Source organism: Mauremys mutica, chromosome 8 (assembly GCF_020497125.1).
Source record: "Mauremys mutica isolate MM-2020 ecotype Southern chromosome 8, ASM2049712v1, whole genome shotgun sequence".
Taxonomy (NCBI): Eukaryota; Metazoa; Chordata; order Testudines; family Geoemydidae; genus Mauremys; species Mauremys mutica.
Window position 1 is genome coordinate 97441279 of NC_059079.1, and position 26238 is coordinate 97467516.

Sequence of the window (26238 nt, forward strand, 5' to 3'; positions counted from 1 at the left end):
CAAGGGTGAGGGCTGCAGGGTGGGGCCAGGAATGAGGGGTTCAGGGTGTGGGAGGGGGGTGGGGCAGGGGGTTGGGGGGTGGGAGGGGGTCAGGGTTCTGGGCTGGGGGTGCAGGCTCTGGGGTGTGGCCAGGGATGGGGAGTTTGGGGTGCAGGAAGGGATTCCAGATTTGGCGGGGGGCTCAGGGCTGGGGCAGGAGGTTGGGGCACAGGGTTGGGGCGTGGACTTACCTCCGGTGGCTCCTGGTCAGCGGCACAGATGGGGTACAGTGGCAGGCTTCCCGCCTGTCTTGGCACCGCAGACCACGCTGTGCCCCGGAAGCAGCCAGTAGCAGGTCGAGCTCGTAGGCAGAGGCACGCAAGCAGCTTTGCACAATTCCCGCCCACAGGCACTGCCCCACCCCCCCAGCTCCCATTGTCCAGTGCTTGGGGTGGGGGCAGCACACAGAGCCCCGGGGCCCCCCTGCCTAGAAGCCAGACCTGCAGCTGGCTGCTTTTGGGGTGCAGTGTGGTATCAGAAAAGGTAAGCACTAGCCTGCCTTAGCTGAGCAGCACCGCCGACGGGACTTTTAACATCCTGGTTGGCAATGCTGACCCGAGCAAGGTGACCCAGTGTCTTACGTGCTCCGACCCAGTACAGACCCACAGTTCGAAAAACACTGGTCTAAGGGGTCTGCGAAAGATTGTCGTTACTATAGAGAAGTGGTTTTGAACCTGTGGTCCACGGACCCCTGGGGGTCCACAGACTGACTGAGATTTCCAAAGGGGTCCGCACCTCTGTTTGTAATTTTGTAGGGGTCCACAAATGAAAAAGAGGTTGAAAAGCACTGTACTAGAGTTCAGTCTTGTTTTATAGGAAAGTCTGTTAAGTAGTTGAGTGTCTGATCTACCTGTTGTTACTGTCTTTACTCTTTTTTTTTTTTATTAATGTCAGAATCCAAGTTGAAGTGAGACCTGATCATCAAGGTTTTACACGTCTCAAACTATCTATGGGTAGACTTGGCAGAGTTCAGTTTTTATTTTTTTTATAATTTTGATGGCTAATACCAATGTTTATTTATAAGCATTTTAATGTTTTTATCAATTTAAATGTTCACAGTTGTGGAAAATTAAGCAGGGAGATTGGACAGTGGGCGAATCAGACGATAATAAGTTAATGACAGTAGACACTGGGTTTGAGAAATTTTAAAGCTTTATAACCATTAAAATACAAATTGTCAACATCACATATCAAAATTATACCAAGTATATATCCTTCAGTCAAACTCTAAGTTCTCATCAGCAATTTTTCTTTCTTTGTCTATCTGCTAATTTCTATTCTCAATGGAAATATTTTTTCATTAGTATTTGTGCATATAGTGAAATCAGTGTTTACTGATAAAAATCGAATCCTTCCAGGCCTATGGGTGTGTTTTTAAGGAATATGCAGGGACACCATTACCAGTGAGTGTCCAGTGCTGTTCCATTTTAGTATTGAGAACAATCTCAGAAATACTCATTCATTTTAGAAAATCAGTTTGTGATTAGTTTCTTATAGAGGCCCTTTTATTCCCCTATAATTTTCTGTTAAATGACACTTGCCTAACAGGTCATATTTCCAATTTTTTGACAGTATCTTCATCTGTGAATTGCAGAGGGCTTTCTATTTAAGATTTCTCGTAGTGTTGTTGCTTATACAAAACATTTATTAAAGGTTTTCTGTAATGGAAGTGATTTGGGGCTCATGCAAATGGCCATGCTTGAATCCAATTAGTGATTTTGAATTTCATGTTGGCACTGTCAGAGAATATGCCAAGTAATGTAAAGAAAAAGAGTAGCTTGCATGAACAAAGAAAGCACAGCATGAACACAGCCTTTTTTCTGCTTCTTGTGCTGTATGTTTGGCAAAGTATGGTAATAACACAGTTTGCTCACACGTGGAGGCAGAACCATGCACTGCATTTTATATTCAGTTTTCTTCTTTAGTCGTAATAAAAGAACATATAATGTGGAAGTCTCAGTATATGATTTATGTGTAAGCTTAAAAGATAACCCTATCATGCCTAAGTGTCAGAAACTGAGTGTTACGAGGTCATCTTTCAATTCTTTTAAATAAATCATGGCATCCAGACTTCAAATACCTTTTATCCTGTTTGTGCAACACTACAGTTATGTATTTGTTTAGATATAGGGTCTGTACTAACTATTTTAATTCCATGTGCTACAGCAATACAAGTCAGATTTTTGTGATGCTTTTACAAGATGGTATTAAGTGGACACATGAATAAATATAGTACAGAGAGAGCTGTACTAATATAGCGGACTAGCTCGAATAACAGAGGAAACAAACCTTTGTAATTCAAGTAAAAAACTAACAGCTAGTGGGAGTTGCTTAGGAATCTTATACCCTTTCCCTAAACCTTAAAAAATACTTTCACAACTGGAAGACTGCAAAAATGAGGACAAGGGTTGCTCTCTTCTCAGCTATCAGGTTTAGGCCACAGCCAAAGTCTGATCACAGGAACTAGTGTTTGGACTTGTTCTGTTATGGCTAATCCTATTTTCTGACTTTAATACCATGCCGGAAGTGGAAAGAATTGTGAATGAAAAGTACACAGTGGCATAACCTACTATGGCCCTAATTTATTAAGGTACATAAACATGTACCTAATTCATTTAGCCCCACTCCAGTCAATGGGATTAGTCCTGTGCTTAAAATTACACTCATGTTCAAGTGTCTTCCTGAGTTGGGGCATATATATATGGATTCACAAGTGGATAATCTTTCTGAAGAGAGAGATTCAGAAATTCAGCACAAACACGCTGCTTCTCAGCAAGGTGGATTGAATTAAATCAAGGTGATTTAAATCACTGATTTTAATCATGATTTAAATTAGTGTATTAAACGTTGATTTAAATAATCAATTTAAGTATGTTTTCACCTTTGTACTTTGCTGTTATTTTCCTAAAGAGAGGTTGATTATCATTGATTAGTAACCACTAAAATATGTTTATTTGCAACTCATTATAGCCTTTGCATAAAACTCGGTACTTTTTTCCTAACCAAGAGAAAACACTATACACATTTCTTTAAGCAATTAGCTATTCAGAGTCTTAATTTTTACATTTTTAAATTTGTTAGAAAATGCTGAATGATGCATTTTTTATTTACTAGCGGGTTAATTTTTTTACTTATGATTTGTCAAGCTCTAGATGAATGGAATTTGGAATTCAATTAAATTCATAACAGCATTTTAAAGTTTTTTTTTATTAAAACTACCTTTAGTGTGCAGGCTTCGTAAGAAAAGTAAATTTGTAAAATGTGTTTTGCATTTAAAACTGATTTATTAAACAAAGGAAGTATTATCAGTAGTTAGTGAATTGAACTGATTGTTTCTGGTCAACTTGTCCTTCAAGTTTTTAGAACTAGTAGATATCCTCTTCTCACAATTACAGTAGTTTTAAATTCATGGACTGGGAGAGGAAAACTTGCTTTTCTGCCTTTTCAGCTCCCAGTCAGTTTAACAGTGAATGAACTAGTAATTAAACCAGGTCCGTCGAGATAAATTTGGAGCCTCAGTACGGTATGTGGACTGGGGACCCAACCCCTCCCATATCCCTTTATTTATGCAAATGTTGCAGACATTATGGGGGGGGGGGCTAGTATTATTTTCCCTTTGCTCTCAGTATCCGTACATTGAACTGAACTAGTTGAATAAACTGAAATGAAGAAAATATTCTCTCTGCACCTGCAAAAGAGGCTGTTTCTGTCAAAAGCTGATTTAGCACTTCAGCAATCTTGTTCCAGGTACTCAGCCAGTGACTTCCACCAGTTCAGTGGTTTGACTTTCTTTAAAAGTTTGGCAGCAAACATGTACTGCTTGAGTAGTATTATTTTTATTTAATTTAAATTATGTTAACAGATCATAGTTTAGACATTAGCATAAGTTATTATAACAGAATTAATTTTATAGGTTTGTTTAAAAATACATTAAATTTAAAATAAAAAATCTCATTTAATTTTTTTTAAATCAGTTTTTATTTACCTGGCTCCTGAAGCTGTTGTCTAAATACTAAAAATTCACCTAGTTTTGTTTGCCTCAAGACTTGATACTACATGGACTCTAACATGTAATTCTGTAATCCTAATGTTGCAAAGTTAATTTAAAGAGAATAAATCAGACACATAAATGTCCTTAATATCAAAAACATGTTTAGTAGTTGATATCTGCTACAAGTCAAGTCAGCCTGATCACAGTGAAAGAGGCTTCTCTGTAGGATGACCACACATCCCATTTTGGCTGGGCAGTTCTTTTTTTAAGCTCTGTCCCAGCTGTGCGCGAGCGCGCGCACACTCACTCACACTCTCTTTCTCTCTCTCTCTTTTTTTGCGAAGCTGGGCATTTGTCCTGTTTGCCCCTGCCAACTGATCCAAACAGGACAAATACAGTTTTGTCAAACAAGTAGGATGCAACCCCTAGTGGGGTGCAAAGGAACATGGGGGCGGGGTGGGAATTGGCAACACCAGCCCCACATGGGAGGGAGAGCAGCCCAGGCTGGGCCAACCCCACGCAGGAGAGAGAGCTCAGGAGAGCGACTCGGGCCCGTGCCGGCCGTGCATGTGGGAGGACGGGGATTGGGCCGGCCCCATGTGGTATCCCATTTTCCTTTTGGGAAAATACAATCACCTTACTTTTTTGGAACTGCCCAGGATATAAATACCTGGTCACCTGGAAGGGCAGTGCCCTCTCAGATGCACCTCATCCAGCCACTTCCTGTTCCTCCCTGCTCTGTCCAGGTAAACTTACTCATTCCTTCCCCTCTGCCACCAATTGCAGAGGGAGCCTCCTATAGGGGAAGCTACCTCTTTTCTTCCAGCTAGCTGGACAAAGGACCCACCGTGTACAGTTGCTGTGAGGACACTTTCTGTATAGTTGCGATGTTCATGCTTTTCAATGTTGTAATTTTGCATTGAAATCTAAAATACGTTATTAGTGGAGTTCAGTTATAATGGGAGTAAATCAAATAATTTCTCATTGCATTGTGTGCCTACATAACTATTTGAAAAAATATTGAAATATTAGGAATATTTTTAACTTGTTTTTATGTTTTTGCCTCTGTAATATAACAAGACTGGAGTGCCTTGAATAGATATTATCTATGTTATAGTATAGACTGCTGTTTAAAAGGCTGTTGTTTTCTGGTCAGTCATTTTCTTCAATATCGCTATAATAAATCTTGCAAATTAGAGTGCAAAGTTACTAATATTCCACTTTTTTCCCATAACAGTGACCAAGAATTTAAATGAGAGAAAAGGCGCAAAATCCTCAGAAATGTCACCAATACCCATGAGGTCAGTTGGTCAAACCACAAAAGCCCATCTGCATCAACAAAACAGAATGAGCCAAGTTCTCCAAGTTCCAGCTGTTAATTTGTACCCTATTAGAAAAAAAGGACCAGCTAAGGACCATGTCACCTTCAGTGAGTATCTGCAATTTGTATTTCCAGTATTCAAAGTAAATTGTGTGGTTAGTAAGTTTGAGAAGGGGAGAGGGATTGGATTCCAAATCAACCAGGTATTTGAAATATTTATTATGGAAGCATTGCAATAGTTCAACCTCAGTAGTTCAAGGTTTCATTTACCCTTTTCATTTATAACATATCTCAAACTCATTCCATTTAGTTATATATAAAAAAGCATAATGTTTATCCCACAAGAAAGAACAAAACATACCTTAAATTATTTGCACAACTAAGTTTCTAATACCTTTTTTAGTTCTTAATGTTTCGAATTACAAATCCCATTGTATGTAAAGATACTTTCTTGCTTTAGTTTCATAGGCCTCTTCTATAACACATATGTTAGCAAGAAAACAATCATTGCCTCGGAGAGTGCTATTTAAAACAGTAGAACTAGTTCAGTTTCTGAACCAGGCTAATTACAGTGAATACAAGCCTACCATCATAACAGGGCAGATAGCAGGTGATTTACCATTGTGCCAAACAGTATATATTTCTATTCTTCTGAATGGAAATCTTACAAACTGAGTAGAATTACAGTCCTTTTTGCTTTCATGACATAATGAATACAATACATTTTAGTGAGTTATCACAGAAGTGAAACACAGGAAATTTAATATTTCAAACTGTGGAGTACCACTGTAATGGCATTATGGTCAAACAGAACAACATATGTTTTAGTGTTATTAGTAACTCTTAGTAAGCATCAAATAGTATTTTATTTATGTTTCCTGTTATCTAAATTTACCAATGTCTGAGGCTCTCACGGTTCTATATTAAAATGCTGCTAAATAACATCCCTTTGACCTATTTCCGTCTCTGAAATGTATGTTGCTTGCTTCTTTTTTTTTGTCTTCATGACTTGAATGATACTTTTAAATGATATTTAAATGATACTTTTGAATGATATTTTAAAGCTAAAACAATTTTAAATGACATTAAATTATTCAATAAAACATTGAATAAAATTAGTGAATAACGTAGAACAATTCTGCAGTGAATTGTGCATCGATTTCCACTTCAAAACTTAAAGAAGACATCAAGAAAGTTAGTTCAACTTCGCAAAAGTTGTTTTCCCCTTATTCTTACTGTTATTTCAAACATAGATTTGCTTTCTAACTTCCTATCTTTAAATTGGCCAACAGAAATTGATTCTTCTCGTAAAATTGTTTTATCCCTGATTGTTTGAAGATGCAGGTTCTGTCAGTCACAGATTTTAGCACTGCAATGTGAGTGAAAAAACAAAATACTAAGCTCTTTATCACACGTCCTGATTCACTGCCTCACAGCTTCTTAACCAACACTATGGCACATCATACATTTTTGCCACATCTTACATATCTTTCTTTAAAATCTAAATCCAAAGGAATAAAGTAAAGTGTGTTAAAGTGATGTCTTTCAGGGAATATAACTTTTTTTTATAGTAAGGTTATTTTCCGTCATCATCTTATTCCTCTTCTAGTTGTAGGAAGTAGAGTAAATGGTGGACTTAAATAGCTGTTCAAATGATATGGTGAATGAATAAAATGTAAATACTCCAGCTGAACAGACTCAACCTGGTATTGGAGATTGACTGCCAGAACTATGTGGGTCTGTTTTTAATAATAAATATAATAATAATTGGAGATGTACCAATCTCCTAGAACTGGAAGGGACCTTGAAAGGTCATCAAGTCCAGCCCCCTGCCTTCACTAGCAGGACCAATTTTTGCCCCAGATCCCTAAGTGGCCTCCTCAAGGATTGAACTCACAACCCTGGGTTTAGCAGGCCAATGCTCAAACCACTGAGCTATCCCTCCCCCCTTTACTTTCTCTTACTCCTACTCCTTTATGAAAAGAGTTTAGGACACCTGTTGAACTACTGGAGCTCGAGCTCCAACAAACGCTGATTAGTCATATCCTTCTTTAACCAGTTTTTTAAACCTGACATTTCACCTCTGCATATTTGGATGCTTACCGCCCGATATGATTACTAACAACTGACAAAATACATTGGTGAGATAGAAGTACTATACTTGACTTAGTCTGTAATACCCCTTAAACTTCAGGAAAAATAATCTTTCTGAGGAAGAATTTGTTTGGGGAATAAATCTCTCCTCAGAGCACAATTTAGTAAGAATGATTTCCAGGCCCAGCCCAATTTCTTCTGAACTCTGCGGGGTGTGAAGACCAAATATTTGTCCTTCCTCAGGCTTATGTGGTGCAAAAGGTGGTACTAGTCTTTTACTGAAAACAACTTTTTTAATCTATCCAGTCTTTTATCGGTTTATATTGCTAATAAAGAGCAGCCTCATTTTCTTATGTCATGAGCAATAAAAATACTACAGCAATTGAAACATCAAGTCACTTGCACAAATACTGAATTTTAATTTTCAAATAAATATGAGGCTAAAATTTTAATGGTTGGCATGTAATCACCTCTTTTGTGCACATAGATGACTGTTTTAGCACTTACATTTCTATTTGCATGCACAATAACCTGATTTATATGTGGAATAGTGGTAATTTCCCAGGCACGTAGACATGCAATTGCGGTGCATTTTTCTGTGCAGAGCTCAGGCCTCCTCCTTTAAAAATCTGGCCTCAGTGTGTTCTCTATTAAAAATGGCATATGATTCTGCTTTAATCTAAAGTGTCTGTGCAATTTGAGTTGTGCTTAATTTATGGTGTAACTGCGAAGATGTCTTATTTCTCTCCTGGATGTTTGAAAAGTTCAGTGTTTCACTAACAATGTATCAGGAACTTAACTGAATGTTTAACTGTAATATACTACAGTACACAGGACTTACTAGTGGAGAATGGGAAAAGCCAATTTCTGTGTTTTGCTTCAACTAAGTTCTCTATATGCTTTTATATGTATATTGGATTGACAGCCCTGGATACAAAGTTCTTTATCTCTTGAAGTGATGCAGCATGGACAGTGATTGTATACACTTACCCATGTCATAACAGTGTATATTGGGAGGAGATTTCAGGCTTCATAGCTTATTCAGTCCTTAATCTTTCTGCTAAGGCTCTCTAACAGGGTTTCAATTGTGATGGTTCCTGTTGCCACCTGAAAGCCACTAAACTCATTTGAGATGGAACACTGAGCAATCATCACATAGCAGATCTTTTGACCACTTCTGACCTGAGTTAAATTTGAAATGTCAACCCACTACTGCATTACTAATCTCCTTAAACAATCCAATGTCTCTTTCTGTTCATGCTTTTACACTAGCCATTATGCAACTTCACCCTTGGTTATAATTAAAACAGATATCAAACATATTGCCTTGAAAGTAGAACAGTACAAATTAAATTTCTGTCATCATCATATGTACAGGTTCTCCTCAGAAGTCACTCAGTTTGTCTGAGGAAGTAAGTAGTAAGAAACAAGCAGAAGATAGTATATCTATGGCATCCTCTTTGCACTCCAGTCCTCCCGCTTCTCCTCAGGGCTCTCCACACAAAGGTAGGAGTATATGCTTCCATACTATGCTCAAGCTTCCATCTCAGGAACTCAGTATTTTGTTATACTATAAAGGTTGTTATGGATTTATTATTCATTTATCATTTAAGTGATTCTGTGCGTATAGCAACTTTATGTCAAGAAATAAGTGGGGGTTTTTAGTAAGAGTGGATGAATGTATTTCTGTAAAAAAATAATATACAATACACAAATTTCCCATTACAGTATGTACATTTTTGAGACTTAAGTCTGAAATTAGACCTCGTTAAAATTTTGAAAAGCACTTAAGTCCAGTTTTCAAAAGTGAGTTAAGCACTTAGGAGCCAAAGTCTCATTGACACTCTATGTGATATAGGCTCCTGAGTACCTGAATTACTTTCACAAATGGGATTTAGGTGCCTAAGTAATTTAGGATAACATTTTCAAAAGTTTCTCTGACTGAGCACTGCTTTTGGTGAATTAATGTATGTATGTCTTGAGCACTACACTGTTAAATTAATCTTATACCTGGGACACTCTACCTCTTGAATCTTTTCCCTAACCATACTGTAAGTCTTTGTTTTACTAGCTTTAATGTATTTTTTTAATTAAAATTGGCCTTGCAAAAAACATTAAATACTTTTTTCCTCCATCCCTCAAAAATAATTTTAGCCAAACCCTGGATTTTTGCTGAACTACTGTGCAGATATGCTGTGACAGGAGATACAGGTGCAATGCCAGATAGAATTCAGGATCTTGGTGAAAACTTTGTTACTTACAAAGCTGTATTGGCAAATAATTAATGCATCCTGCCGAATCCTGGGTCTCACCATTTACATTTTTGTGTTTGTATGCTGAGTTTTCCTTGCTATCATGATGTTCTGTGGGTCCACTTATTTTTAAACCCTTTGCCTTGAAGGACCTACATCACAATATTCACGAGTCACATTTGGATGGGATTCCCTTGGAAGCCGGTTAACATCACACTTACTAGTTGTCCAGAGCGGTCGCTGCTGAATAGTGTAAGGCATTTGTCCCGCCTTCCTTCACTCTGAACTGTTGTCTCTGAATTATTGACAACCCTGAGAAAGAGGGATTGGATTGGATTGGGAACCGTGCATGGCAATTTATTGATCATCTTACACTTCTCAGCAGGAGATCATGCTTGGCAAGATCTCATGAGAATTTGCTTCTGGCACCACAAGACACTGTTTCTTTTAGGAGGGTGTCATTGGTTTTTGTTTTGTCATCATAAATATACAAAGTGTATGTGTGGCCTTATTATTGAATCCTGCTGCCAATTCTTATTCTGATGAGGTTTTCAAGGCTTACTTTTGCTTGTATGTTTCTGTAAACATGTGATTTCCATTAACTTTCATATGGTTCCATGAGAATCATATTTCGTTCCTTCTGGATGATTTCATTAGTTTGACTTGCTTTTATCATGTGGGGTTTTTTTGTTTGTTTTGAGGGGGGTTTCTTTAGTACCAGCTTGTTTTGATCAAGGTAGTGTATATCCCATCTTGTATGTTGTACTAACATTCATTACTGAATTAAAATTCAAAATATACTTCACGAATGACTGAAATATCCTATCTCGGTCCTGAACTTCAGTGAGCTCTCCTATTGCAGGTTTTATTCTCTTTTATTCTCTGAGCTCTACCTGAAGGAGTCTTTATGCAGGATTTAAGAAAAAAGTCTTTATTAGGTTAAAATCAAAATGTTAATTTTGCTGTCAGATATTTTGTCATTTACAAAGATTTGTACATTGTGTGTTTCTTTGTAGTTGGTAACATCCAGAGGTCTGATAACTGTGGTCAAATGAATCTCTCTGGTTCCTCCTCATCGCTTGCCAGTGAAACCAGCAACAAGAACAGTGGGCAACGCAGCTATGGAATAGGTGGGATTTATTTACAAAAGAAAATTCAGGAGATCACTGGCAGAACAACACATGGTTCTGGCAGTAGTGAAAAGAAAGAAAGTGAGGATGATAGAGACAAGGCAGAAGTTGAGAATAAGCACAGGAAAAGAATGAGATCCCCATTTGGAAGATATAGGGAAAGAAGTTTCTCCAGAGAGAGACCAGCTTTTACAAGTAAAAAGGAGGCAGATCACATTCAAGCTACAGAAGGAAATGAAAAACTAAAGGACATAGACAGTGATGCCCTAAGTACAAGTAGCCATGGCAACAGTAATACACTTGTCTGGTTCTGTCCACAATTGAGGCCCAAGAGGAGGAAGACTATATGATGCACTTTCTCCATTTTATATTAGGCATTTAAATGGTATCAATATTGTACATATGCATTTGTTCATGTTCAAGTGTGTGTGTGTGTGTGTGTGTGTGTGTGTATATATATTTAGTTACTAACAAATAGCCCATCACCTAATCTTTTAAAGGGCAGTTCTTCACCTGAGACTGGCATTAGAAATCATTTAAAATATTTGAATTAGTGTACTGTAGTGCTAAGGTTAGAAATTCTATGTAAACATACAATCTTGATTTATTTACATTACCCAGTAAATTTTAGTTTCTTGAAATACACAGAAATATTACAAATTTTAACATATTATTTAGACTTAAAAATACTCAATATTTCTGCAAACTCCTGCAAATATTGCTTAATAAAATCAGCCGCTGTATCATGCTGCCTTATGTTTCTGTCAGACATACTTCAGTGTTCCTTACTGGGGACAGGGTAGTAATCTTGATTGCCCAAGAATGTACATTATGATATAAATCAATCCCTTCCTATTCCCAGCTTTGAATTTTTTTTTTTTTTTTAAAAAGCATGGTCTCTCCTACTGGTCTGTTTTTTACCATGCTAAACTCCCAGCCAGGCTCAGGTTATTATATTTACAGTTAGTAGATGTGTATGGACACATTGTTATTTATTAATTTAATTTTCAGATAGCGCAAGTCTGTTTCACAACAACTACAAGAACTCTTTTGTAAAGTTATTTGAGATTCTTAGATGAAGAGTGTTTTGTTTTTTTTTAAAAATCCACTATAGTGGTGGTGTTTGTTATGATGGTCTAATTGTTTAATTTCAGAAGTCAGCATCTGGGATAAAAGTTCTCTTAAAAGTTTGTCTAGGTTGGCTTTTCATTAAGCGGGAAAAAGTAATAGATACTTAAATATTTAAATTCATGAAAGACATAAACAGATGAAATTTAGAAATATATGGTGTTGCATATTAATATACTGAAAAGTAAATAAATTAGGTTTAATCTAAAATGCCAATATTAAATACATTTATTTACTCTTAAAGTTACAGTTACTCTAGCTTGATAAACATGAGCGTATCTGTCTGAAAGTTTAACTTGCGTGCCCAAGCTTCAAAAACTGTAAAAAAAAAAAAAAATAATAATAATAATAATAATAATCTGTAAATATATTTGAATTATACAGCATGGCCATTGCCTCCAAATGTCAGGTTATTTGATCATTGTTATCTTGGTATGTATGGCATCAGTTGTCATGCTGAGTCATACATGTCACTAAAATTGCTTTCGTATAGATGCGTCTGTTCAGATTTTTCTCTGATTCTGAAGTAAATGTTTCACTTACCAGTACAAAAGTACACCATGTAAATTTTTACTTAAAGATAAAGTGAGAAACTGTTGATTCATGCTAGTACAACTGGGAAAGAATCTTGATCTGAGAACAGTGCATCAGCTGCAAGCTTTGTATGGTCTCCTGTGAAGAAATTAGATAGCGCTTTGATTAATTTACCAGGAAATCTTAACAGAGGCTAAGTGAAGTCTCTGTTCTCAAATGTCCCACTGTTCTCATCAAATGAAGGGTCAAGTCTTATGCGCATGTATGTGTTTGTACTCCCAATAGAACATATAAACTCTAATACTTAGTAAGCATTATCTGTCTCAGTGCAGGCAGGGGACACTGCTCACATCTAGCTTGAAATAGAGTGGACCTTGTCCAGTCACCCTGTGGGAACCCTAAAGAAGGATGAAAATCTAAATATTAAAAGAAGGTAGAAGCCTTAGTCTAAGGCATGTTTCCCTCAATCAAAGAATGACCCACAAATGGTAGGGGAGACAGTTATCTTAAACAAAATGGTAAAGAAAGCAGATTTGAGAGATCTGCTCATTAGTTAGTTAATTTTGCTTCTGATTTACCTCTATTTTAATTCCAAAAAAAGACTATCATAGTTGGACAGAAAAACAAGAGCTGACCTGACTCGTTACAAGAGGCCACTATTTTCTGCAAATCAACTCTTAGACCACATCAACCCAATTATTAATATAAACAAAAAACTTCAGCAATCCAGCCAAATTTCCACTGGCAGCTTATAATTTATTATGAAAAAGAGCTCAGAGGGATCAGAAAACCAATTGCCATAATTTTCTTTTAACAGAGTTTAAGTTCAGAACGAGAGAGCAATTTAACTGTGACAGACATTGCAAATGATATGCTATTGAAAATGCATTCTGTCTGTACTTAGAGGGAAAGCACAGAAAAGCTGCAGGAGGCCAACCAGTAAAACCGCTATCACTACTATAAGATATCAGCTGCTAGCAAAACCATAATAAGCTTGCAACATATGTTACTTCATTTTAAATAGATTTCAGAGTATGTTGGTTACTACCTAAGGTAACTGAAATAGTTCCACTCAGAACCAAAGTTTGTTTAGACATCCTGTACTTTCAGTACCTTGTTTAATTTTTGCTCATACATATCTCAAAGAACAATGTGTCAGTCATTAAATGTCAGGCAAGTACCCATAGCATGTATATAACTGAAGTCTAAGCATGCAGGGTCCTTATTTGGTAGGTAATGGACTTTTCTGTCGCTTGTTTTCAAAAACAAAACACCAGCTAGAGGGAGTGTGTTCAGTTTGTTTGAATTTTACAGTGTACCTAACCCAGCAAAATTGGTCAGAGTGAAAAAGAAACTTCTGCATATTTCCTGGTAGTGTTCAAACTTTTTGTTTGAGATGTTACCTACAATAAAGGAAGCAAACAGAGGCCTAATGGTGTAAGCTGGTGTAATTGACTTCAGGTCTGAATCTGATTCAATGAGTCTAGAGCTATAGCACAATCCCAGAACCCACTGGTAGACAAATTTACTAGAAATGACAATTTTGTAACATGGCAAATGACACCTTTTGGTAGTCCATCTCTTAATTTTGGTAGCCCACATAAACCTCAGTGCAAAAATTATGCATGTTACCAAAGCTAGGGAGGAATGATGTGGAGCACTCTATTGTCTTTCCTCTTCCTCCTCCTAATTTGTCTCAATCCATCCCTCTTCTTCCCCCCACACCCCTTTTGAATCTTTCTCTTTATTTTCCTTTTCTACTCCAGTTCAGGCTGGCAGATAACGATACAGAATTACTAGCAGTCCTTCACTATGCTAGTTCAGCTGTAGTGCCTGCTGTGATTGAAACACTCACCATCCCAGTCATTTTACTCTCAGCATGTTTGTTAAGGACTTCCATGGAGAAGCATTAGGCTACACTCCAGCTTCCAGCGTTGATTGCCAAAAACTTTATGGGGCTCCCATGACACACCGATGACATTCAACTTGCACTTGAGGACCACTAACTTAAACTGAAAATTAGCATTAGAGTAAAAAATTAAGGATTTGTATGTCCATTTCCCCTGTTTTCACCAGAGTTCGGAAGCTAAAAAGTTAGAGTCCGCTCACCTAAAACTGATGTATTCCCTGAGCTGTTTTTGAAAGGGTGACGTGTTAAATTTAAAAACAAAAAAGGAGCTCTAATTTGAAATCTAGCTGTTACAGGTGATTTGTGCAACTCTTACCACATCTTGGACTATGCTATTTAGGGATGAATATTGTTATGTATCCCATAAATCAGCCTCAGCATATGTAAGCACTTAAAAAATATCTGCCATGGAGGAGACCACAGACATAAATGTGCAATCATTCTGATGGTGGCGCTTTTTAAACTCTTATACTGGTACCCTCTGTCTGTGGTTGACAGTGTCATTAACATGAACATCCTCTCACCTAAAACTATCAGGAAACTTTTTTATGAGACTAGTTGATTCAAAAGGGACCCACAGATACAGGTCTTGAGGAGCAAAGTGCCTCGTCTCTGTGATCCAAGATCAGGATAATTTTTTTTTAATCCACATTTCTCACATAGGGGGAGGGATAGCTCAGTGGTTTGAGCATTGGCCTGCTAAACTCAGGGTTGTGAGTTCAATCTTTAAGGGGGCCATTTAGGGATCTGGGGCAAAAATCTGGGGATTGGTCCTGTTTTGAGCAGGGGTTTGGACTACATGACCTCCTGAGGTCCCTTCCAACTCTAATATTCTATGATAACAATACTCTGGCACTGAACTGGTAGACCTGACTTTCAGTTACTGTATAAAATCACATGAAAAAACATTTGTAACTGTAGCAACCCTTGTATTAAAATACAAGGCAGCATCTTAGCTGCTTGACACGGGTTTTTATATTTATATTTTTCATGTAGCATCCAGAGTCAGGATTGCCAATGATAAGAGGTGAAAGATTAGGGTTAAACTTGTTTGAAGTCCAATCACATTTGACAAGAAAGGAGTGTTCTGTTGCCTCTTGAAAAGAGCAGTTTGGTGGTCCTTAAATCATATGGGATTTCTAACTTGACAGCCTTCCATGCTGCCACTTGGCTTCTGCAGCAGTGCAGAGTGGGTAATGAATTAGATTCCTGCACTGAATGCAGCTGTGAATATTCCTCCTAACTTATCAAGGCCTGAGGTAGAATTAAAATCTACAAACAACAAACAAAATTAGCTGGAAAAGAAATATAATGATTTCTGATTACACTTACTTTGGTTACTATTCTTTAAATTTGTTTGTATTAGAGTAGCATCTAGGAACCCGAATCAAGTCTCAGGGCATCATTGTTCTAGGTGCTGCACAGACAAATAACAGAGGACAGTCCCTGCCCCAGAGAGCTGGTGGTTTAGGTGTCCAACAGGATACAAGAAGTTGACAGAATAGACATATGGGGTCAGGGGGGGAGGTGAAAACCTTACCAAAAAAAAATCTCCCCCAGAACTATTAATCTTTTCTTTTCCCTCCCAGGCTGTAGAAGAAAAGACTTGGTTGGTTTATGGGGGTTGTATTGTTTATGTATGTGAGAGAGAGAGAGGAAAAAAGAACATGTTAATAGTGTCCCAAGTAGAAAAAAATAAGTTGTACATTTTGTTCTGAAAGTGGTGAGCTTACCGTGGGAGTGCTTTACTCAGTGCAGGTCCAGCTGCTGTAAAATTTCTACCTCCCATACTTGTGAGCTGCCCACTTGAGTTTCTTGATTCATAATGAGGTAAATAAGAAAAGTGAGATGGAGCATATGTCTTATCCTTCAGTGTTTGTAAAGTTTGGCAATGATCAGCATACCCTCATTACACCACACGTCTACACTTTCAAGTGGGGGCATGATTTCTAATGGGTAGGCATACCTGTGCTAGCTTTAATTTAACATGTACTCTGGTTGCTAGCCCGTTCTGAAGCCTGCCACCACATCTGGTGTTTTGTGAACCATGTTCTTATGTCTAAACTACTATTATTGCCTATACTAGCTAGATTAAAGCTGTGCTACAGACATGCCTTTGCTTGCAGTGGAGACACTCCTCATTTTCTGTTGAATTTCACGCACAGTAGATGGTACAGGAAGATTGGGGAAAATACATTGTTTCACTAGTTAAGGTTGTTCTACACTTGTGGCTGAGTGGTTGTAGCATTGAACTAACCTGGCACAACAACCTGGTATTCAGCAACGGCAGCAAATTGCCCCATGATTATATGTAATGTGAAGTTAACCTCTTGGTTTAAGTGGGTCTTGGCTGTAAGTACCAGCTGATTTGGGTATTTGCATGTTGTACTGATAAATCCTGATTCCTGTTATGAAGGGTAGTGGCATAAAACCTACAGAGAAATAGGCATGAGGGAGAAGGATCTTTCTGAATAGCCTCATCGAAATATTTTTAGTGCTTTAATGTGGTGAATAAATAGACTTCACCTTTTCTTTTTGATGTTTTTTCCTATTTCCTGCATGTCTTATCTCATTTAGGCTATGCCCTCATACCATCCACTAAATCTGATAACTTCTCAGACTCCAGCCACAGTGAGATCTCATCGCGATCCAGCATCGTGAGTAACTGCTCTGCCGACTCAATGTCTGCAGCCCTACAGGATGAGAGATGTTTGCCTCAGTCTCTTATTGTGATGGATTCAGCAGGAGGAGTAGAAAGAAAAGAAGTTCCTCAACCATCGGCTGAGTATAGCCAGCCTAGCACTGGGTGAGAAGTGTTTGTGCTGTGGTACTTGGCTGACTGATGAAACACTTTAGTCAAGACACAGTTAAGGGTCATGCTGTAATTATTATTATTAACTTGTTGACAGCAATCAATGTGCTAGCTGCTTTAAAACGTAGGGGAAGACATTTTCGCACAAGGAGTTTGCAGTATAATTTAGACAGACAAGAGCTTCTCTGCATCAGCAGGTTTTGGATAAATGTCTCTTGCAGGAAAATGCAAATACACTGAGAGCTTGAATGATATTTAACAAATTCCCTCCTGTACAGTGTTGAGGAAGGTAGCTGAATGAGAACAGCATGCTAGCAGTTATCGCTGGTAATCAGTAATACCAGTCACATCAATACTTTAATGTTTAATATGTAACCCAAACATTTTGTAAGTTGTTTTTATGATTGTTGGGGCTGATTAGAAACTAGTTAATCATCTTTTGCCTTCTAAGGTTCCCATACCAGACATTTTGTTGCCTTCTTAGTAAGATGGCTGCCACCAGTAGCTCATTCAAAGATGCCATGTATATCTAAAAATGTTGAGCTTGATCCTGTGATGTGCTGGGCCTTGACAACTTCTATTGAAATCAAGTGGCTCAGTACCTCTTGGGATCAAATGCTGTCTTTTCAACCACAATGTATTTTATTCAGGGAGAGAGATTCTGCCAGGGGCATCTTTTAAACCATTCGGTGTCTTTTTTATTTTTTTTAGGATCTCAGCCTTTAGCAAAGTTAACAGGGTTTTTTTTCCCAGTGCCTCGAAGTAGCATCTCCCAGTAATGGTCTAACTGATTTCTTAGCTGCTCTGAAGGTTTGCACCTGAAACTGTCTGAAACTATGTCTACACTACAGCTTATGTCAGCAAAACTTATGTTGCTCCAGGATCTGAATATTCCACCATCCCTGAGCAACATAAGTTACACCGACATAAGCACTTGTGTGCACAGCACTATGTCGGTGGGAGAGCTTCTCCCGCCGACATCGCTTCTGACCTTCACAGAGGTGGTTTTATTATGCCAATGGGAGAGTTCTCCCCCGTCAGCATAGAGCATCTTCACCAGACACACTGCAGAAGCGTAGCTGCACCGGTGCAGCTGCACCACTTCAGCACTGTACATATAGATGTGGGCTCAATTCTTGTTTTGTTTCTTGTCTAGGTCAACTCCTAGCTGCAGTCTGAGTTGAGTTCAAGAAGATAGCAATACAAAATTGAGCAGGGAAACCAAGTCACACATAATATTCATGAGAAATAATGTAGCCATTTTCCAACTTTATCACACACATTAGGGATCTACAGCCTTGCAATACTTTTATCTTATATAACTTCTGTTGTAGTCACTGCGTACAAACAAATGTCTGTAACAGATCAATTTCAATATGTGGGTTTTTTTCTGCATTTCTGCAACATAAAAAAATCTGGTTTTGTTTATGGAAGATGCATTTTATTTTTTATTTTATTTGTACGTATTTTTACTTTGGGGTTTAAATGTTATTTTTAGGGCTGTCAATCGCAGTTAACTCACGTGATTAATTCAAAAAAATTAATCACAGATTTAATCGCACTGTTAAACAATAAAATACCAAGTGAAATTTATAAAATATTTTGGATGTTTTTCTACATTTTCATATATATTGCTTTCAATTACAATACAGAATACAAAGTGTATATTATTTTTATGACAAATATTTGCACTGTAAAAATGATAAAACAAGAAATTTTATTTTTCAGTTCACGTCATACAAGTATGGTAGTGCACTCTCTTTGTCATGAAAGTGTAACTTACAAATTTAGAATTTTTTTTGTTATATAACTGCACTCAAAAACACAAAACACAACACTGTAAAACTTTAGAGCCTAAAATCCACTCAGTCCTACTTCTTATTCAGCCAATTGCTAAGACAAACAAGTTTGTTTACATTTACAGGAGATAATGCTGCCCTCTTCTTATTTACAATGTCATCAGAAAGTGAGACCATTCATTTGCATGGCACTTTTGTAGCCTACATTACAAGGTATTTACATGTCAGATATGCTAAACATTCATATGCCCCCTCATGCTTCGGCCACCATTTCAGAGGAATGCTGATGACACTCGTTAAAAAAATAATCCATTAATTAAATTTGTGACTGAACTCTTTAGGGGAGAATTGTATATCCCCTGCTCTGTTTTACCCGCATTCTGCCATATATTTCATGTTCTAGCAGTCTCGGATGATGACCCAGCACATGTTCATTTTAAGAACACTTTCACTGCAGATTTGACAAAACGCAAAGAAGGTACCAATGTGAGATTTCTAAAGATAGCTACAGCACTCAACCCAAGGTTTAAGAATCTGAAGTGCCTTCCAAAATCTGAGAGAGATGGTGTTGGACGTGCTTTCGGAAGTCGTAAAAGAGCAACACTCCAGTGCGGAAACTCCAGAATCCAACTCACCAAAAAAGAAAACAATCTTCTGTTGAATCATAGAATAGAATAATATTAGGTTTGGAAGAGACCTCAGGAGGCCATCTAGTCCAATCCCCTGCTCAAAGCAGGACCAACACCAACTAAACCATCCCAGCCAAGGCTTTGTCAAGCTGGGCCTTAACTTCTAAGGATGGAGATTCCACCAGATGGTGGCATCTGACTCAGTTAATGAAAATGAACATGTGTCAGTCCTCACTGTTTTGGGTTGTTATTGAGCAGAACCTATCATCAGCATGGACGCATGTCCCTGGAATAGTGGTTAAAGCATGAAGGGACATATGAACCTTTAGCGCATCTGGCACGTAAATATCTTGAGATGCTGGCTACAACAGTGCCATGCGAACGCCTGTTCTCATTTTCAGGTGACATTTTAAACAAGAAGCAGGCAGCATTATCTCCTGCAAATGTAAACAAACTTGTTTGTCTGAGTGATTGGCTGAAGAAGTAATAGGACTGAGTGGACTTGCAGGCTCTAAAATTTTACCTTTTTATTTTTGAATACAGGTTTTTTTTGTACATAATGCTACATTTGGAAGTTCAACCTTCATGATAAAGAGATTGCACTACTATAGTACTTATATTAGGTGAACTGAAAAATACTGTTCCTTTTGTTTTTTTACAGTGCAAATACGTATAAAATAAATATAAAGTGAGCACTGTACACTTTTATTCTGTGTTGTAATTGAAATCAATATATTTGAAAATGTAGAAAACATCCAAAAATATTTAAATAAATGGTATTTTTTGTTTAACAGTGCATTTAATCGCACAAATAATTTTTTTTAATTGCTTGACAGTCCTAGTTATTTCTCTGCAAACCAGTGTTTTATCTTCCTAATTTATTTTGTCTTCAAATTTAGTTGGTCACTAACTAGACCTGCTATAATCAGAGGGATGGCTGTCACATCTTCCATGAGTAATGAGGAGATCTCCCATGAACATATCACAATAGAAGCTGCAGACAGTGGCCGTGGAAGCTGGACTTCATGTTCAAGTAGTTCTCATGATAACTTTCAGAATATCCAAAACCAGAAAAGTTGGGATCTCTTGAATGCTTACCGCCACACTCATCTAGATGGACCCATTGCTGAAGTAGAACCCACAAACTGTTGCTCTGAAGAGACTTATTTGAATTCTGAAGCCTTTTCCAAAAATAACCGACAGTCAAAAGCCAGCACGGAACGTGATCAGTCTCGGCAAAGCTGGGCCTCCTCAAGCTCTCTGTCAGACACGTATGAAACAAACTATGGGACAATTAAACGGAGAGGGCTGGAGCACCCTACAGCGGAGCAGACTGAGGTTTTGGACTCTAAGCCAGCCACTGATGCAAATTATAAAACTGTTACTTCAAGTACAGAAAAAGGCCTGATAGGTAAGCCATGCCAAAAACCTATGGAAGCTTCCACATCTGTTTTGCATTTTAATATTAAGTTGTTAAGAAATTACATCAGCAGATCTGGGGGCTGGGTTGCATATTAAATCCAGTTTTACATGTGGCTTTAATCAAAGTAGTACCCAGACAATGTGTTTTCAAACCAAATTTTTTTTTTTTTTTTGGAACTAGGAAAATTAAAAGAATAAAACAACATGCTTCCTTACAGCGTATGGAAATGCAGGAGGCCCATGTTCAGGGAAGTGTCAGGCATTTCTGCATATGCTCTCAGTGTTCCTTTATTTCCTTTTGGGATCACCTTTTTTAACCCCCTCTTTTGCTTCTATCCCACACAACCCTTATTGCTGCACATTTTCCTCTGCCTCCCGTGAGAATCCACTGACACTGCTCCTTCCAGCAACCAGTAAGGGAGGAGGTTGACTAGTGATGCAAAGAGACTGAGCACACTGTGTCCATAACACTTCTGCCACAGGGAGCACAGAAGCTATGCAGATTCCCTTCATAGCATCACGTTGCACTGCCTGCTGTTAGATTGCTTAGCCAACTGACGTTTGCATACTACTGGAGAAAAGCACTCCTTCTCCTCACATAAAATATGTCTTCCAAAGGCATATTTTATTAATGTGCACATGCTCTTTCAGTGACTTAGTGAGTAGGGTTGCCAAACAACCAAGACTAAAGGAGTTGGGTAGCAAACAAGATTAAACATGGAGTAAAACTTTCTAAAAAATTGCTGAAGTTAGGGGGTGAAACTGAAACCCAATTTAATTCCTGAGCAGTTTGCTGGAGAGACTTACTTTATCATCATAGAGTAATTGCCTGAGCAGACTTATCCTTATGTCACATATAGGGTGGAGACCTTCTCTTTTTCTGGCTCTGTGGAAAAAGTAAGCTTGTCTAAGAGAGTTTTTGCAACCCCCCTCCAATGTACTTTGTATGCATTTCTTTCCAGCACATGCATACACACCCTGCCCTAGCCTAGTAACATATCCTAACTACTAGTGCACTCTTCATCAGCTCTGACATTCTGGCATGTGAGCCACTCAATGCAGTTTTGTTTATCTCTTATTAGGGTGACCAGACAGCAAATGTGAAAAATCGGGACGGGGGGGGGGGTGTTAATAGGAGTCTATATAAGAAAAAGACCCAAAAATCAGGACTGTCCCTATAAAATCGGGACATCTGGTCACCCTATGTCTTACTCCTTTCTCTGGTTTCCAACTCTGTTTATGTACCGCATCGCACACTTTTCCTTGCATGCAGCCATGTTGCTGAACTGTATGTATTCATTGTTAAGAAGCATTCAGCAACATAGTTCAACAGAACGTGCACTGCATCCTATTCAGTGAAGAGGAAAAATAGGTGGATGTGGATCTTGGGTCACAAGTAGATGTTTAATTTTGAAAACCCTTCATCCACAGTTCATCATATACATCACATCAAAGATATTCTAGTTTTAGTTCACCATTTGTTTAGTCTGTTCTGAGGTGGGAAGATGGTTTGAGATGAGACTTTTGAAAGAAGAGAAGATCTCAGTGGGAACAGGACAGAATAAGGGAGTCTCTTAAGACAAAGGATCGAGTCAGTAGAACTCGTACTTAATTTCTCATGAAAAGCCATTAAACAGTCAGTGTCTGTAAACACTTTTCACACAAGGAACTCATGTGCTTTTAAAATGCTCATTAATAGGATTGTTTTACATGCAGAATGAGAGTGGGGGTATTGAACCTTTTCTTACGTGGTATCTTAGTGTCCTGGTTTCTAAGTGATTTATATTGTGAGAAGTTACAAGAATAATGGAGATGTAACGGTGTGGATGCCAGTATTGGTGCTACATCCAACTCTACCAGTGGATGGCACTCTCTCACAGTCAATATTCATAGATAGAGGCACCTTTGGGAATACAATAAATAAGAAAATTAAAGTAACAGTAATAATATTTTGCATTCAAATGTTTCTTCTTCAGAGCGCTTTACAAATATCTGAGTAAAACATGCCAGATATCTGATAGTTTGTACTTTTTTTTCCCTTAAATGAGGGGGATGTTCACACCTTGCACTTGCTGTAGGGATATTCGCTTTCCTTTTTATCTGTTTAATAGCCACCATTCACGCAAGTGAGGATGGCTGGTTGGGACTTCCTGTTCCTTTGGAGCCAGAGAGCCCAACTCATTAATTGGTTGGTGGCATTTCTCTTGAGGTGCTTGAAGACCATTTGCTGCAGGAGATGTTTGCTGCATCTAAGACATCCTCTTTCCTCTTGAAATTCGTGAATTGGTCCCTGATTCCCACACAGTGCTATTCCCACAGCCATATCACTGATCTTTTTCAAGTAAAATTTTAAGGCCTGTTTGATACTGATTTTGTGAAAGATAAGAGCCATTTTATTTATAACCCTTGAGTTAGTCGACATACTTCACAGAACCTAGGAGTCACCCAATGAAATTAAGAGGCAGCAGGTTTAAAACAAACAAAAAGAATTACTGTACTTCTTCACAGAACGCACAGTCAGCCTGTGGAACTTTCCATGGGATGTTTGTGAAGCCAAAAATATTATGTACAATCTGTCTTCTTAGTGAGAGCTTCATACAGAGCTTTTGATTTCTTCCTGCAGCATAGATAAGTGTAGAATATGTACTAGTGTCATACTGCATATCACCAAGGGCTAGTCTACATTTTCCTGCCGGGTCGACGCGGAGAGTTCGACTTCTCGGAGTTCGAACTATCGCGTCTAATCTAGACGCGATAGTTCGAACTCCCCGCACGCTCCGGTCGACTCCGGAACTCCACCACTGCAAACGGTGGTGGCGGAGTCGACCTTGGAGCCGCGGACTTCGATCCCGCGGTGTCTGGACGGGTGAGTAGTTCGCACTAGGGTACTTCGAATTCAGCTACACTATTCACGTAGCTGAATTTGCGTACCCTAGTTTGACCCCCCTTCTTAGTGTAGACCAGGCCCAAGTGTAGTAGAATCTTGTTGCAATAAAGTCAGTTGTTTAAAGAACTTCTCTTTTGGTTCATGAACAGGGCTGGCAGTCAAGAGGTCTGCTTTCTATGCCTGACTCCACCACAAACTAATTGTGATCCTGGGCAAATCAGTTAACCTCTCTTGTATTTCAGTTTCCCAGCCTGAAGAATGGAGGTGGAGAATATTTACCTCCCAGGATTACTGCAAGGATAATTGCATTAATATTTGTAGAGCGCTGTGAAATCCTGTGATGGATGTTGCTATAGAAGTGCAGAGTATTATAACGACTGTAATTGTAATCGGAGTATTTCAATGCATTTAAATAACATGAGACCATAGTTCAATTGAACTTCAAAAGGCTTTTCACCATATGAGTTCAGTCATTTTGCTATTACACTAACTTTTCAAAATAAATATAAAGTGTAAGTTAAAAGCATAAAAATCTGCTGCTGCTGTTATAACCAGTGTTTCTGCATTTGCCTTTTGTTATCGGTTTCTGTTTTGTCATTGTAACACTTCAGTTTTTTTTAATGTTTTGTTTCCTTTGTTTTCTTCATTAACATTTCCATTGCTTATTTCTTGTACCAGTGTACTGTGTCACCTCACCTAAGAAGGACGATAGGTATAGGGAGCCTCCGCCCACCCCTCCAGGATATATGGGGATTTCTTTAGCGGACATAAAGGAAGGATCACCCCATCACCCACACTTAAAGCCTCCAGACTATAGTGTGGCAGTGCAGAGGTCAAAGATGCTACATAGTGACCTCTCTAGACTTTCATCAGCTTCTCTCAGTAGTGAACCAGTGGCCTGTATTTCATCGAAGATGCCTCAATGGCATAAACGGCAACCGTCCCATCCTAAACTAGCAGATATGACTGACGCAGATAGTGAAGAGGATGGTATGTTAACTAACTTGATAGATGTTAAATGAACTGCTATGTAAATCAAGTCTCAGTACTGTGCTAAGTGTTACCTCAAAATGATGTTCTTGAGTTGTTCTCAGTAATTCTTTGAGATCTAAACTATTTTTAAAGAAAATGTATATGTTCAAATTAAGTGTGCCTTTGTGTTTCAAAAAGCACGTCACTAAATGGGTTCTTTATCAAAATGTGTGAGATCTACAAAAGTGTAATTAAGATACTCTTGATCAGGGGTTCTCAAACTGTGGGTCGGGACCCCAAAGTTGGTCATGACCCTGTTCTAATGGAGTCGCCGGGGCTGAAGCCAAAGCCCAAGGACTTCAGCCCTGGGCAATGGGGCTCGGGTTACAGGCCCTTCACCGGGGGCTGAAGCCCTTGGGTTTCAGCTTTGGCCTCCCCACCCAGGGTGGAGGGGCTCGGGTGGGTTCAGGCTTTGGTTCCCCCTCCTGCGGTCATGTAGTAATTTTTGTTGTCAGAAGAAGGTCGCGGAGCAATGAAGTTTGAGAACCCCTGAGCTAGATCCTATACAGTGCTATCTTCCCCTTCAATTCTATATCTTTTATTTGAGCAATTCTGATGCCTTAAAAGGACACTGTCAGGTTAAAAATTATATTTAAAAAAATACCATCTTGGATTATTAATTCTTGTGGAATATTTGAAATCCTAATTATGATTCACTTCTTTGCATTTCTCTCAATCTGGACAGTAGAAACAAGGTTGATCCACTTTTGGTTTTTCTTCCATTTCTGGTTGGTTTACATTGCAGTTGTCATGTGCAAATGTTGCAAGAGAATGTTTTAAAGCATTTTTGGAACAAGATAAATTAATGAAAACTTTTTTGTTGCTCTTAGATTTTGTAAAAGTTTGTTTTTACGAAATCTGAAATTTGGGCCAAACTTGATCTGACAGTGCCTTCTTAACCTAAATTCTTCTACCTCCTTGTTTGAAGTGACTGTCAATACTGCCATAAATAATCCTTGCTGCTTTCAACAATATATATGTCAAGTATTATGCTTCAGAAAGCTGTTCCTGTATTTGTAAAAGATCACTCCATACTAATGTATTGGTGCTATTCTTTCAATCTCCCAATGTGTTATGCATTAGTATTACCGATCCTTTCCCCCACTGTCAATGAACTGAAGCTTTTGAATTAGAACATAGTACTGACTTGCTTGAATTTCCAACATACATTTAGAGTCAAAGCCTTTGTGATATAAGGCAATCCTATTTTTGCATTGCATGATATTAGATCATTCTGTAGTGTATATTACCCTTGTATA

General features: G+C 38.3%; 1 protein-coding gene across 1 annotated transcript in view; it reads left to right on the forward strand.

Moving 5' to 3' along the window:
• The window catches only part of RAPGEF6 (Rap guanine nucleotide exchange factor 6), a 235841-nt gene that overhangs the window by 204842 nt on the left and 4761 nt on the right, over positions 1-26238 (forward strand). Inside the window, exons 25-30 of the mRNA XM_045026507.1 lie at positions 5268-5459; positions 8823-8951; positions 10714-10827; positions 16976-17204; positions 20538-21049; positions 24626-24937. Coding sequence (XP_044882442.1) covers positions 5268-5459; positions 8823-8951; positions 10714-10827; positions 16976-17204; positions 20538-21049; positions 24626-24937 — 1488 coding nt within the window. The remainder of the gene's footprint in view (positions 1-5267; positions 5460-8822; positions 8952-10713; positions 10828-16975; positions 17205-20537; positions 21050-24625; positions 24938-26238) is intronic.